General features: G+C 34.2%; 2 protein-coding genes across 7 annotated transcripts in view; one reads left to right on the top strand and one right to left on the bottom strand.

The window, feature by feature from the left end:
- The window catches only part of GALK2 (galactokinase 2), a 254,112-nt gene extending 247,765 nt beyond the window's left edge, over positions 1 to 6,347 (top strand). For 2 of the 4 annotated variants that reach the window (XM_084970528.1, XM_084970518.1), the window contains exon 11: positions 3,431 to 6,347. In XM_084970528.1, the coding sequence (XP_084826654.1) occupies positions 3,431 to 3,495 (65 nt within the window). In that variant the 3' untranslated portion in view covers positions 3,496 to 6,347. Of the gene's footprint in view, positions 1 to 3,014 lie in introns of all 4 variants that reach the window. The other 2 variants (XR_014811515.1, XM_084970550.1) reach the window with 2 other exon arrangements.
- FAM227B (family with sequence similarity 227 member B) overlaps positions 1 to 13,700 on the bottom strand; it is a 229,275-nt gene that overhangs the window by 70,059 nt on the left and 145,516 nt on the right. The window lies entirely within an intron of this gene.

Genomic DNA, 13,700 nt, shown 5'->3' with positions numbered 1-13,700 from the left:
ACAAATAACATTCAAGTAAATTCCCATAGTCATCAGCTGATTTTTTAGCAGAAACTCTGCAAGCCAGAAAGGATGGCATGTTATATTTAAGGTCATGAAAGGGAAAAAAAACTACAAATAAGAACACTCTACTAAGCAAGGATCTCATTCAGATTCAATGGAGAAATCAAAAGCATTACAGATAAGCAAAAGCTAAGAGAATTTAGCACCATCAAGCCAGGATTACAATAAATGCTCTTTTAGAACATCTCTGAGCAGAAAATATCACAAATAGAAACAAGAAAATTATGAATGGGAAAGCTCACTGGTAAAGGCAAACGTACAGTAATGATAGGATATCATCTACACACAAATATGATATTAAAACCAGTAACTGAGAGAAGAGGTGAGTACAAATGCAGGATTTTGGAAAGGCTTTTGAAATTAAGAGATTAGCAACTGAGAACAATCCTGTATATACACAGACTGCCATATTAAAATCTCATGGGAACTGCAAGCCAAAAATCTACAGTAGGTATACACACAAAACAGATAAAGCAATCTAAACACAATACTAAAAATAGTCATCAAATCATAAGAGAAGAGAACAAAAGAGAATGGGGAAAAGACTTACAATGAACAAAATGGCAATAAGAACATGCATATTGATAATTATGTTAAATGTGAATGGATTAAATGCTTCAACCAAAAGACACAGACTAGCTCAATGGATGTCAAAACAAGACCTCTATATATGCTGTCTACAAGAGACCCGCTTCAAATCTAGGGACACATACAGATTCAAAGTGAGGGGATGAGACCAGATTCTATAGAACTCTTAGAAGAAAACGTAGGCAGAATACCCTTTGACATTGATAGTAGCAATAACTTTTTGGATCCACTTCCTAGAGTAATGAAAATAAAAACAAATGGAACCCAATTAAACTTAAAAGCTTTTTGCATAGCAAAGGAAACCATTAAAAAAATGAAAAGACAACCTACATAATGGGAGAAAATATTTGCAAATAAAGAGACTGACAAGGGATTAATCTCCAAAATATACAAATAACTCATGCAGCTAAATAATAATAAAAAAAAACCCAATACAAAATAGACAGACAATCTAATTAGACATTTCTCCAAAGAAAACATACAGTTGGCCAATAGGCCCATGAAAAGATGCTCAACATTGCTAATCATTAGAGAAATGCAAATCAAAACTACAGTAAGGTACCATCCTACACTGGTGAGAATGGCCATTATTAAAAAGCATACAAACAATTAACTCTGGAGAAGGTGCAGAGGAAAGGGAACTCCTCTGGACTGTTGGTGGGAATATAAATTAGTGCAACCACTTTTGAGAGCACTATGGAGGTTCCTCAAGTAACTGAAATTAGAGTTGCTGTATGATCTAGCTATCACACTCCTATAGTCCTTGAGGAGGAGCTAAAGGTCCCAGCCAAGGATGGGGGTGGGAAGGAGTTGTGGTATTTAGTAACTCTCTCTCATCAGTCATCAGTTAAGGAATTTCACTCAGGGATTATTAATTCTGGCCTTCCATGTGTGGGCAAGGTGAGTTCTGGCAGCCCTTCAACCAAGATACAGTTGCAGGCTGATGTACAGTGAGCACCGAGAGATTTTCAATAGCTAATTTAACACATTTGAAGAAGTTAGGGAGAAAACCATTTAGAACAATACACTTAAAATGAAATTATTGAAATAAAAAGACATGTAATAGGCAAAGAGAATCTTGGTAGAAGCAATTATTAGATTGAGATTAGTTGTCACCTTTAGCCCTAAAGGTGTCAGCATCTAAAATTTTCTCTTCTTTTAGTGAGTTAAAAACTGTAGTAACAAAGTTGAATTGAGCAGTGACTCTCCTTTTAGTGTATTACCATTAATAGGAGAGTTCTGCGGGTTTGTGGTATTAATGCAGTTTTCCACTAAGCCTCACCAATCTAAATTTATTTCATTTTTTATTAAGAAAGAATATTAAGTCATGTCAAATATTATAGTTTTGTATCTCACAAGATGACCATATTGTGTCATTTAATTTTATGTCTGTCTTTTGCAAGCAACATAGAGCTGGATTTTTATTTGTGAATGTATGTATTTAATTTTAACCTTTTCTTAGGGTCTGTCATAAAAATTTAACACATTCTTATTTATCACGATGACAAATGTGTTTGAAATTATTTTTGCCATCTTTTTTAGTTTTCCTCTTTTAACTAAAATTTTCAGTTATTTTTATTTTGCTTTCTTATCTTGTCCTCTATTACTGTTTTTTCTTCATCCTAAACTTCTAGCTTCTGCCACCTCCAATGCTGTAATCATTTGAGATTTTTAGTTCGAGATTGTCTTTAAATTTTAACATTGATATATAAGTACATATTGAACACGTGTTTTTAGTCTTCATTGCCCCTCCCTATTAGCACTAATGCATCTGTTTTTATGTATGTATGTATTTACTCATGAAGTAAAATGTGCATAGTACTCTATTTTTTGCCCTTTTCGGTATACAAAAGAATATGGTTGTATAATCACCACCACATCAAGAGACAGGACAGTTCTATTAATTCGGTAATCCTCTTGGGCTCTAGTGTAGTCAGTCCTTCCCCCAACTGCAGTTCCTAACAACCATTCATTTGTTTTCTGTACCTATAATTTTTGCCTCTTCCGAAATGCCATAGAAATGCAACTACACAATATGAGTATTTGGGTCAGGCTTCTTTCACTTAGAATAACGACTTGAGATTCATGCATATGTTGTGCATATCAGTAACTGGTTTCTCCTTATTGTTGAGTAGTATTTAATCATTTTTTTTGGTATCCCACATTTTCCTCTTTGAAACATTTTTTATTTTGCTGAAGCAACCCTTTTAGGGAGAGCCTGTAGGTGGTAGACCTTTGAAGTTCTTGTTTGTGCAAATTTATTTTTATTTAAACTTGAATCAAGTAATATTTTTACCGGTGAATACTTTGGTTTAATGTCATTCTGTTCAGACTTTTGTACGCATTTCTGCACTTTTTTCTAGGACCAAATGCTACTGAATGATATATCTGATGCTGATCTGATGTCTGGCCCTTTTATAAGCAGTTTAGGTAACTTTTATTTGTTGAACTTTCAGAATTTTCTCAATGGTTTGATTTTAGAGGTTTCACTAAGATGTGATTCTTCATTCTGCTTGGCTCTTGATGGGCTGTTTCAGTCTCAAGACTTGACTTTCTATTCAACTTTGTGAAGTGCTCTTTGCTCTCCCTCTTTTCCTTCATATTCTCTCTAGACTTCCTTTTGTAGTAAAGCAGGGACTATCTGAATTCATCTTCCATATCATTTAACACTTCTCTATTTTTTTACTCTTTCTGTTTTTTATTATACTCACTTCTGCTTTTACTGATTATTAGGTTCATTCAGGCTCTAAATATTTTTTTTGCTCTTATTTCCTTTTAGGGTTACTTGCCCTCAGAAGGTTTCTGCCCAATCTCACCTATGATGCTGCCACTGGAATTATCTAGTCATCTCCCTCATTCAAAACTCGTATCAGAGACTTTAAAATGCTCTATTTATTTATTTTTATCCAGTCACCTTCTTCAAAGAGGAATGGATTACCCATTATTGAGGTCCTACTATAAGCCACTTACCAGCAGGAGCTCTCTTGTTGTATTCTTATAACAACCCATTAGGTAGGTAGGCATTATTAAAACTCTTTTTACAAATGATGGACTCAAAGAAGTTAAGTAACTTGCCTACATCACACAATTATTAAGAATGCCAACTAAGGGAGTTCCAATTATGGCTCAGCAAGTTAAGAACCCGATACATGTTGTGGGTTTGATCTCTGGCCTCGCTCAGTGGGTTAAGTTATCCAGTGTTGCTTCAAGCTGTGGAGTACGTCATAGATGCAGCTTGGATCCCATGTGATGGCTGTGACTGTGTGCAGGATAGCAGCTGCAGCTCTGATTTGACCATTAGCCTGGGAAATTCCTATGCCACAGTGAGGCCCTAAAAAGAAAAAAAAAGAAAAAAAGAATGCCAACTAAAAATTGTTGCTCACCATCTGGTTCCACAAGAATGAAGTCACTAGCCACTGCAGCTACTGACCTTCAACACACCCTGAAAGCGGTTCAGGGTGAAGATCAGGAATGAAGCAGTCTGTGCTTTAGGAAAAACTGGCATAAAAAGCCATCACACAGTTAAGACATTTCAGGAGAAAATTTTATGATCCCAATTTCTTGCATCTTTTCATATCTAGAAAAGCACCAAAATCATTAATGGGAACATCTGCTCATCATAATTAGCAGCAACCGTCTGCCAAAATTATGCATGATTGCTCATATGCTCATCACTGAAATCACATATATACTGATCTCTCCATCCCCCACCCCTTTGCAGCAGTTTCTCAGAGCTATGTGAGAGGCTATCTTCTAGGCTATCATCCTTATTTGGCCCCCCAAAAAACTTAACTCACAACTCTCATGTTGTGCACTTTTTTTCAGTCAACAGTTTTTGTGACCAACAAAGGAACCCAGAGCAACTTCTCTTCTTCACCTGAACTTTGTGAGGAACACAAGTTTTATATCAGCAGATGCCTCTGTGCCCATCTGCCTCCTTGGAGAGTCCTGACAAATTTGCGTAACTCTCTTCTGGTTCTCAGATCTTACATATTGGTTGATGATCCTGAGTTCTATTTGGTAGGGTATAGCAGGTACCTGACTCCCCAGGTGAAAGATACTGGGAGAGCTTGGTTGAAAAATACTGAGGTTTGCTCAGCTGAAAGACACTCAGCAGTCTGGGCCTAGTGATTAGATAAGAGGGGTGATCTGACACATTTAGTCAATTTGGCTGCCTGAATAGAATTTTTCATTATAAAAGTGGAAGATATTATATGAGAGCTTTGCACCAAAGAAGGATAAGACTTCTCTCTGTCAGTTATGTGTTTCATAGGCAACTAAGAAATTTATGGGAGTGGTGGGGGCAGAGACCTCATACTGTGCAGTGGTCCCATAGGGAAACCCACTCATTAATTAAAAGACTTGTTCATCCAGGTATCATGTATAAGAAGTGGCCATTCAGTGATTCAAGCATCCACAGTGGTCTTAGACTACTGAAGGGAGAAACTGAGACAGGTAAGACAGATGAAAGGACTCTAGGGTGACACCTAGAGCAGTTAAACTCATAAGCAATATGGTGGGTCACCACACAATTTAATTAGAACATTTTATCCCCAACAAATTCAAATTTAAAATGGAAAATAGAGCCTCTCAAAGAGAAAAATGAAGACTATCAGTGAGCCATCCTCCAACTAACACTCCAGCCAGGCTTATGTATGTACAAAATTTATACTTATAAGTACTTACTTAATTGGGAATTGAAAGAAAATCTTGCCGTGAAAATGGTCAAGATGTGCTCTTACATTGCATATGCCATTCCAAGAGAAAACTGGCTTGATAAAACATCTTTTCAGAGTTCTGATCCTGAGGGAACAACTCCTAAGAGAACTTACTTTTCTCTCCCTGTGCCTTGACATGTGAATATTATTTCAGGGTTCCCAGGAGTTCCCATCTTATCTAGATCATCTCTAATTCCTGAGACTGAGGGAAAAAAAGGAAGGAAGGGGAAGAATTTAACTTATTCCAATTATTAAGTTTTATATTGTAATACCTGATTTATGACCAAATACCTGATTTATGACCAAAAGGAAGGAAGGGGAAGAATTTAACTTATTCCAATTATTAAGTTTTATATTGTAATACCTGATTTATGACCAAGTTTTAAAGTGAAGCGAAGAGATGCATGGTTGTGTTTGTCTATATGTCCATGTGCACATTATAAATACATATATCTCTACTTTTGAATAGTACTTTCAAAATTAATTTTTAAATGAGCTAACTTAATTGGCTTATTAAGTCCTTATAAAAATTCTTGGAAATATAGAGAAACTAACCCAAATGAATTTCAGGTTCATTGAATTGAGAAATAGTATTAAATTAATACCTGGTATTAAAATTAATTTTATTGATTTAATAATATATACATGTCTTTAGAGTCATCAACATTTATAATACTTTCATTGTACCTAATTTTAATAGAAGTTAAATAAGATCTTATTATGTCTGTTGCAAATTTGTCAGCAAGAAAAATAACTTGACATGATGAAATTTTTATAAGTAAATTAAATGTAAATGAGACAAGAGCTTCTGGGTCAACCTTTTAGGAGTAGTAATGTTTTATAAATGTCTACTTAAAAATAATCTCTCCAGACATTTGGTAACTTAAAATTTTAGAGTTTTACTAAATTCAGTTAAATGATGGAATTTTACTGAATAACTAGGTCATTCCTGAATAAAATAAGATACTGAAATGTTAACTACTGAACACTGGTTTCTTTTTACAGAGAAACAAAAGGTATTTAGGACTATTAATAGATATATTTGATCCCACACTGAGATATTTTCTGTGAGGAGGCACATGTTTTTAGAAATTATTATTGGTATTTATCTTTGCCAATCTATAGAATGCTAATGTAAAAGACAGCTCATAATTGTTTACTTCTTAATTTTCACAGAAATTAAAGTTTTTAAAAGTTGATTATTCTAATTCAAATATGCAATTAAAGCTACTGAAATAAGGGAAACATTTTAGTATACAGTAGCAAAGTAGGATGTGTATTTTTAGTAAAAGAAGGTATGAGAAATGGAGTTGTATTTTATTGAGGGAAAAGAAAATAATTTTTGTCCTAGAGTTGATTGTTCCTGGGTAGGGAAAAAAATAAAGGACAAACTAATATAAATATAGAAAGTTATGGAAGATTTATGGAAAATGACCATGAGAAAAATATTCTGTGCATAATCAGAATTGGCTAGGTTTAGAATAAATTTGAGTAAATTTCAAAAGTAAGATGGTACAAAACCTGAATTTGGTTTTTCTCTCTAAGAGGACAAAATTTTTAAAAATGTCATTCTGCTTTTGATAACAGACTTAAATTTATTTACCTTTTAAGTGATCTGTTCCATATTTGCATTTGAAATTTTTTATTGTCACTTTGGTTAAGTGAATAAGTGTTGTTTCATAGTGACCCATGATCCTATTTAACCAAGAGTTTTAAAACATTTTTGATATTTTTTGACAAATTTCCCAAATCAAATTCTAATGAAGCTCCTTTGATCTCTAGCTAACTCTGGATGTTTCAAAGGGTCCCTGAAACATCCTAAAGAGACATATTAAACCAATTAGGTTCATTTGGTATGTTAAATTACATGAGAAACATTGTCAAATGAGTAATAAATTTTCTTAGGCTATGTTTTATGGGTAAACGCTATTAATATAAGTATTCTAGAACTTATATGGAATGCCTAAAAAACTGGTATGTCCTGCTAAAATGTTATCAGTCATAAATCCGGTTATTATCTTAAAATAATGTATATCACAGGAGTAACTATTTCTTTGTCAATTGCATTGTAATAAGGTCTTCATTCATGCCTTCTTAAGTCTTATCGTTCATAGATAGCTATCATTTTACTCTGATGTCTTTGCAAAATGCATTCTCTTCAAGAAGATTCATAGCAAGGACTTTTTCATCAGTTCCCATTTCTGATAACTTTCAGATCATACTGCTGAACTGGGCAAAAAAATTAAAGAATTCTAATGGAAAACCTGATAGCTTCATGAAACAGTTAACAAAAAGGATATGTTATATAGAATTGAGTGAACTGGTAAATATGGTTATAATTTTTATGGTTTCTGCTGAAATATTACTGGCTTTTAATCTGTGTTTTCCAGATACAAGGAAAATGTTCTCTCTAAACTAATTATGACTTACAACATTTTGGTAAATTATACCTTTGTAAACAGAATTGAAACAATTATCCCTCTAGAGATAGGAAACTCTTAGGTCCCCAGAAGCTTCTTTAGTTTAATTAGGAAGACTACCTTATAACAGATGCATGAATCTCAAGCAATTTTGAAGACCTCAGAAAAGAAGGCATTCACTCAAATATCAAGCAAAATCTATAACAAACCCTGGTGTGGTTTTCCTGGCCTTGAGAGGCATTTAAAAAATCCAATCTGAAATTCCTTATTAAAAAGTCCAGGGTAGCCAATTTTAAAAGAGCCTGCATGATCAATTACATTTATGAAAAACATCAGGAAAGTTTATTGAAATAAGATTTATTTTGCAAATGAATTAGTCTTAATTTGGCTAAATTTGGAAGAAATGAGGATAATTATAGGAACAAAAAAATGATGTTTCAGTGAAGATTAAATTCTAGTTTTGTTAATTAAGGTTTCTATTTACTAAGTCTCACTTCCCAGTTAGCTTCTGGTTGTTATATTACTGTAATGTTCCATTAAATTATTAAAAGGACACTCTACATTGTTTCTGAAGCTTATCTCAGTAATCAATCTTTAGATAAGGATTGGATGCTCCATGACCTGCAACAGGAGACTCCACATACTGGAAAAGATATGATTTAAAGGATTATCTCCAACCCAGACAGAAGGACACTTATCAGGTCCTCTTAAACAGCTCATGCACAGTGAAATTGAAGGAAATTGACTCTTAGATTAATATTTCCCATTTAGAAAGGGCCCCTAAACTGGACTGGTCTATAAAGATGATTGCTGACCTCAAACTTACCTTAAAATGCCACACAAACAGAGAAAAAACTACACTCACATCAGGACAAGAAGACAGCATAAGAAGAGAGCTGTCCCAAGATGTCAGACCTGACCTGTATGATCATTTTTAGTGTTTTATATATTTTTTGGACTTCTTGAACCTTTGCATATGAATTAAATGTTTTTTTTTTTTTTCTATAAGGGTCATGATCCCATATGCTAGTTTTAAAAATCAATCCAATTGTTGGGTTTGTGGTCAATTAGCTGTGTTTAGTACTTCTGGTTTATCTTGGTGGATTTCTTTTCTCCAAGGCTCTAACTAGGTGGCCCTTGGAACAGTTATTCTAGAAGAAAGAAGTTATGGTTTTGTTTGGGCCTCTGTTAATATTACTATTTGGGACTTTTTCACTTGGCTAATCAATCATACCTGCTCTGACCATTGCCACAAATATGAATTTTCTAAGAGTCTCATGCTTTACTGACTGAGCTAACCAGGTACTTAGGATTTTCTCTTAAAGTTACTCAAGCTAATCAGAGCCACAAGCAAAATCAGTCAAAGAATATAACCTCTTTCAGTTGTAGAATGGATTTTTATGGCTAACTCTAGACTATGAATCATTTAAGTTTAAGGGCCCCTTATGTTTGGAATAATCAAATTATGCCAAAGATATTCAGCCTAATAACACTAGGAAGTTGAGCTCATTTCCTTATGAACAAAGGCTGTATATCATTTCCCTTAAAGAGTTGTTACAGAACAGACTAAATCAGATAAGTGACCTGGATATATACTGGGCTGTACTTAATGGAAGTTCTTAGCTTAAATTCTTATTTATGACCTTACTAAACTACTACCTATATTACTTATGTACTGACTATTGCACAAGATTATTTTTTCTTGCTTTACCAAATGTGTGACTGAGCCTTTGATAAAATCATGACTAGGTGACTTAAAGCAAGTAACCAGTTACATAGTTCTGTGCAAGATCAATGATTGTAATAGCGTAACTCTACATATGGGAAGAAGCAATAAGAGGGAACCATTTCCTGGACCATAACAGACTAGTAAGACAGATGGTCCAGAGACCTTTGGCTACTGTTAATCGGGCCAGTAATAGCACACTGAGTGGTCTATCAATGACGTCCTTGCCTGACCTAGGAATGAGCATTCCTAGCACCACAGGACAAAATCGTCCTGAAATGCCTCACAAACCATGGTTGAATTTATGATCATGAGGGGGCACTGCCAACTAAAAATTACTGCTCACTATCTGGTTCTACAAGAATGAAGTCACTAGTCACTGCAGTCACTGACTGTCAACATACTCTGAAAGGAGTTCAGGACTCTGTGCTCTAGGAAAAACTGGCAGAACAGGGCTTCACATAGTTAGATAATTTAAGAGCCCATTTCTTGTATCATAAATTTAGAAAAACACTAAAATCATTAATGGGGACATCGGCTCCTTGTGACTAGCAGCAACCTTTTGCCAAAATGTGTGTTTGACTACAGGTATTCCTCCTTCACTAATGTCATATATATATACTGATAGGCCCCATCCCATGACCTCTTTGTAGTAAGAAGTTCTTCAGAACTATTTGAGAGGCTGTCTTCTAGGCTATAGTTCCCATCTGGTGTCAAATAAAACTTAACTCACAACCCTCAGATTTTTTTTCTTCCTGTTGACAAGAAGAATGGTAATTCAAATCCGGGTATGTCTGACTGCAAAGATACCCTTTTAATCCTAAAAGTCCTTCACGGGACAGTTGTTACATATCATCTCTAAACATCATATCCTCTCATACTGAACATTGCTAGTTGTTTTCAGGAATTTCTCTCAATATTCATTTGCTGTTTCTTAGTGGTTCCAACTTTTTGCCTTCTCTTTTCATTACATAGGCTTTGCTATTCTTTTTTGTCTTTTTTTTTTTTTTTTTGGCTTTGCTATTCTTGCTCCCATAACACTTTGTGGCATTTAACTTATGAACCCTCACAAATGAATTGCTAATGAGAAGAGTGAATCATTTTCCATGTTTAGTTTCTAAGATTTCTTATTTTGAAAGAATAGATTTCCAAATATTAACTTGCTCTAACTGATTACTCATATAAACCCCACCTTCATAAATTTATCTTAAAAATAAAAGCCTTCCAAGTTAGAATACATGAATTGCTCTTTTAAAATTATTGGACAAAAGTTTAGGAGGTTGCATTGTTATGGGCTATTTTAGAATTGTCTTCTATAATATGAATTTATTCTCAGAGGAATACTGCTTAGAATAGAAACCAGATGTGTTTTTCAAGACTAGACTGAAAAAAATGATAAACAAGTTGAAAATTAATATAAGAATGACCTAAGGGGGTTTCTAGAAACTTGAAGCATGGGTATAATAGAAAAAGTGTGTGTGTGTGTGTGTATGAGAGAGAGAGAGAGAGAGGAGAATAAAAAAAAGTAGAGGAGAAAAATGCAGCAAGAAAAGGAAGGGGAATGGATCATATAAGAAACAGTTTCAGAATTCAAAACCAAATAAAAAGTGCCTAAATCTTGGTAAATATTTAGTATCACCAAGGAAAAAGCATAATTTAATTTCTAACTATAAATCAAAAAGTAAAAATTTTGTAAGAAATTCCCAGTGGGACAAGATGAGGAGTTCCCATTTCATTACCATTTTTGAATTAGTCTTTAGTCATCCCTTTGGTTGGACTAAGTATTAGAATTATCCTCTTTGATTTTATTTATCGAAGGCAAAAATAATGAAGTTAAATGCTATCCCAACAAACAATTCCATTTTAGAATAATTTAAAATATAGCAAAGCTTCATTTATTTGGAGTCTCTTACTTCAGAATTTGTTACCATTCAAATTGAATTTGCACTGAAATCTATCTTTTTGCTTTGCAGATATTCCCAAGATAGAACAAATTAGCAGGATAAATCAGTTGTAGGGGGAGATTTTAAAAAATATTTAAAAGAGAAAGCAACTTTCAAAAATCCTTCAGTACTTTCACATTTACATTTGCTGATTAGTTAATAAACTATTTCCATATTTTTCTTATTGATTCGGTTAAGCCAAGTGTTGCTGATTAGTTAATAAACTATTTCCATATTTTTCTTATTGATTCGGTTAAGCCAAGTGACAATGTGGTTTATTATACATATAGTTCTTGGCATTAATAAACAGTATTCTTTTAAAAAATATACAATAATTTTTTATTTTTACTAATTCAGCAATTTTCTAAACTCATGAAACAATGTTTCCGACTTCTAAGCTTCTTAGGCTAGGAAATCAAAGCTATAACCATGTGCAGTCAAAAAATTCTATTAGGAAAAAATCAGTCTTCTGTTTTCTTCTGGCTACTATCAAATGACTGATAGGACCATCTTTTTTTCCTTCAAATTGACTCTTTTTCATAGCATTAGATATACAGAATTTTAGTTTGTGACATTTGTTGTTGCTGTGTAATTCAATATGGCATAACATGCTGATGTGAACTACTCTACTAGAACATTCCCCTAGAATACAGAAGCAATTTTCTCTTAGGTAGAATACCCAGAGAGAGTACTAAGTACTGATTTCTTGTAAAATACCAACATCATTATTAACGTATTTCTCAGTGTCACAAGAGTTGACTGAACCCTGTATATTAACCTATATTTGGACAATTGTGATACCCATTTGTGGCTAAAATCAAAGAATAAAACTGTTTTAGACTTTTACAATAATAGGATGTCATAACACAGCTTGACTTCTGTTAATTTCATGTGTTATAATACTGGGGCCTATGTTATTTTTGGTTGTCAGAAAATGAGGGAGGATAGCCCTTAACATTTTTGTCAAAATACCTACTTAATCCTGTTAGGAAAAGAGATTGTGTGTGTGTGTGTGTGTGTGTGTGTGTGTGTGTGTGTGTGTGTGTGTGTGTTGGAGTGCCTTAAAAAGAAACTCTAGGTCTAATTCCATACTTCTGTGGTAATTGATCTACAAGATGCTGACTGGTTCTCATTTTAAAGGAGGAAAAAGTTCTCACAAAGTTTCCAGGATGATCACACTACTTATTATTATTACCCATTATACATCAGATCAAACCAAAGTCCCCACCATTGATGTCAAGATCAAACACACATTGGTTTCATATCACTTCACTTTCCCTTGCAAAGTCTGTTCTGTTCCAGTTATACTGTCATTTAGTTTCTAGAGCAAACCAAGCTCATCTTCACCTAAGAAACACTTTTCCTTGTTACCGTTGCCTGGAATGTATTACCTTCACTTCTGATTTCTTCTTATCCTTTGGATCTCAGCTTAAATGTCACCTCCTCAGAAAGGTTTTTAGTGACCAGACTCAAACTACCCCTTCCCTTCCCTTCTCCTTTATGTTATTTGCTGCCATAGCACCTATTGATTTCCTCCTGCAATATCATCAGAATTCTTTTTTTATATGTTTATAATCTGTCCCTTCCTCCATAATTTAAGCCCCATGAGTTCAAGGACCTTGCTTATCTATTGAACAGTATATATCATATTGCATACTACCTAAATACACAGGAAGTGTTGATTAAAGAAAGTAGCTGAGTTAATCAAGGACCAAAGATTTGACTGCATCCTTGGAAACTCAATATGTAAAACTTCAAAGGAAATACCTGATAATTACTTACATGACTCTTGGGTCTCTCACCAGACTGAAGATATAAGAGAGACCAAAGAAAGAGAGGAGGAGTGAAGGCAGAGAAGGTAGTGAAAGAGAGAAAAGGAGAGATAGAATTTGTGAGGAAGATTTCTTTTCTGTCAGTCCCCTTCATCACCAAGGGAGCAGGTGAATCTCTCTTTACCCTGAATCTACTGAGAGAGTCAGGTATTTGGGAAGTATTGAGGATCACAAGAAGATGCTGGGAACAGAAGTTCCTATATTAGAAAAAGAAGGCTAGAATTTTGTTTAGGAAAAGCAGAGATGTTACTAAATACTTCTGAGCAGAAAAATAACATGATTACAACTTTTGAGCTTTAGGAAGGTTAATCTGATAGCAACAGTTAAAATGGATTGGAGGTTGGTGAGAGGAGATGAAAAGAGATGGATTAGGAATAGATTTAGTACAAAAGATAATGATTACTTGACTT

Source organism: Sus scrofa, chromosome 1 (genome assembly GCF_054392235.1).
Source record: "Sus scrofa isolate SSC_HxYL_T2T_F1_AM1 chromosome 1, Sscrofa_HxYL_maternal_Yorkshire_Landrace_v2.0, whole genome shotgun sequence".
Taxonomy (NCBI): Eukaryota; Metazoa; Chordata; class Mammalia; order Artiodactyla; family Suidae; genus Sus; species Sus scrofa.
This window is presented reverse-complemented; position numbering and strand designations above follow the sequence as displayed.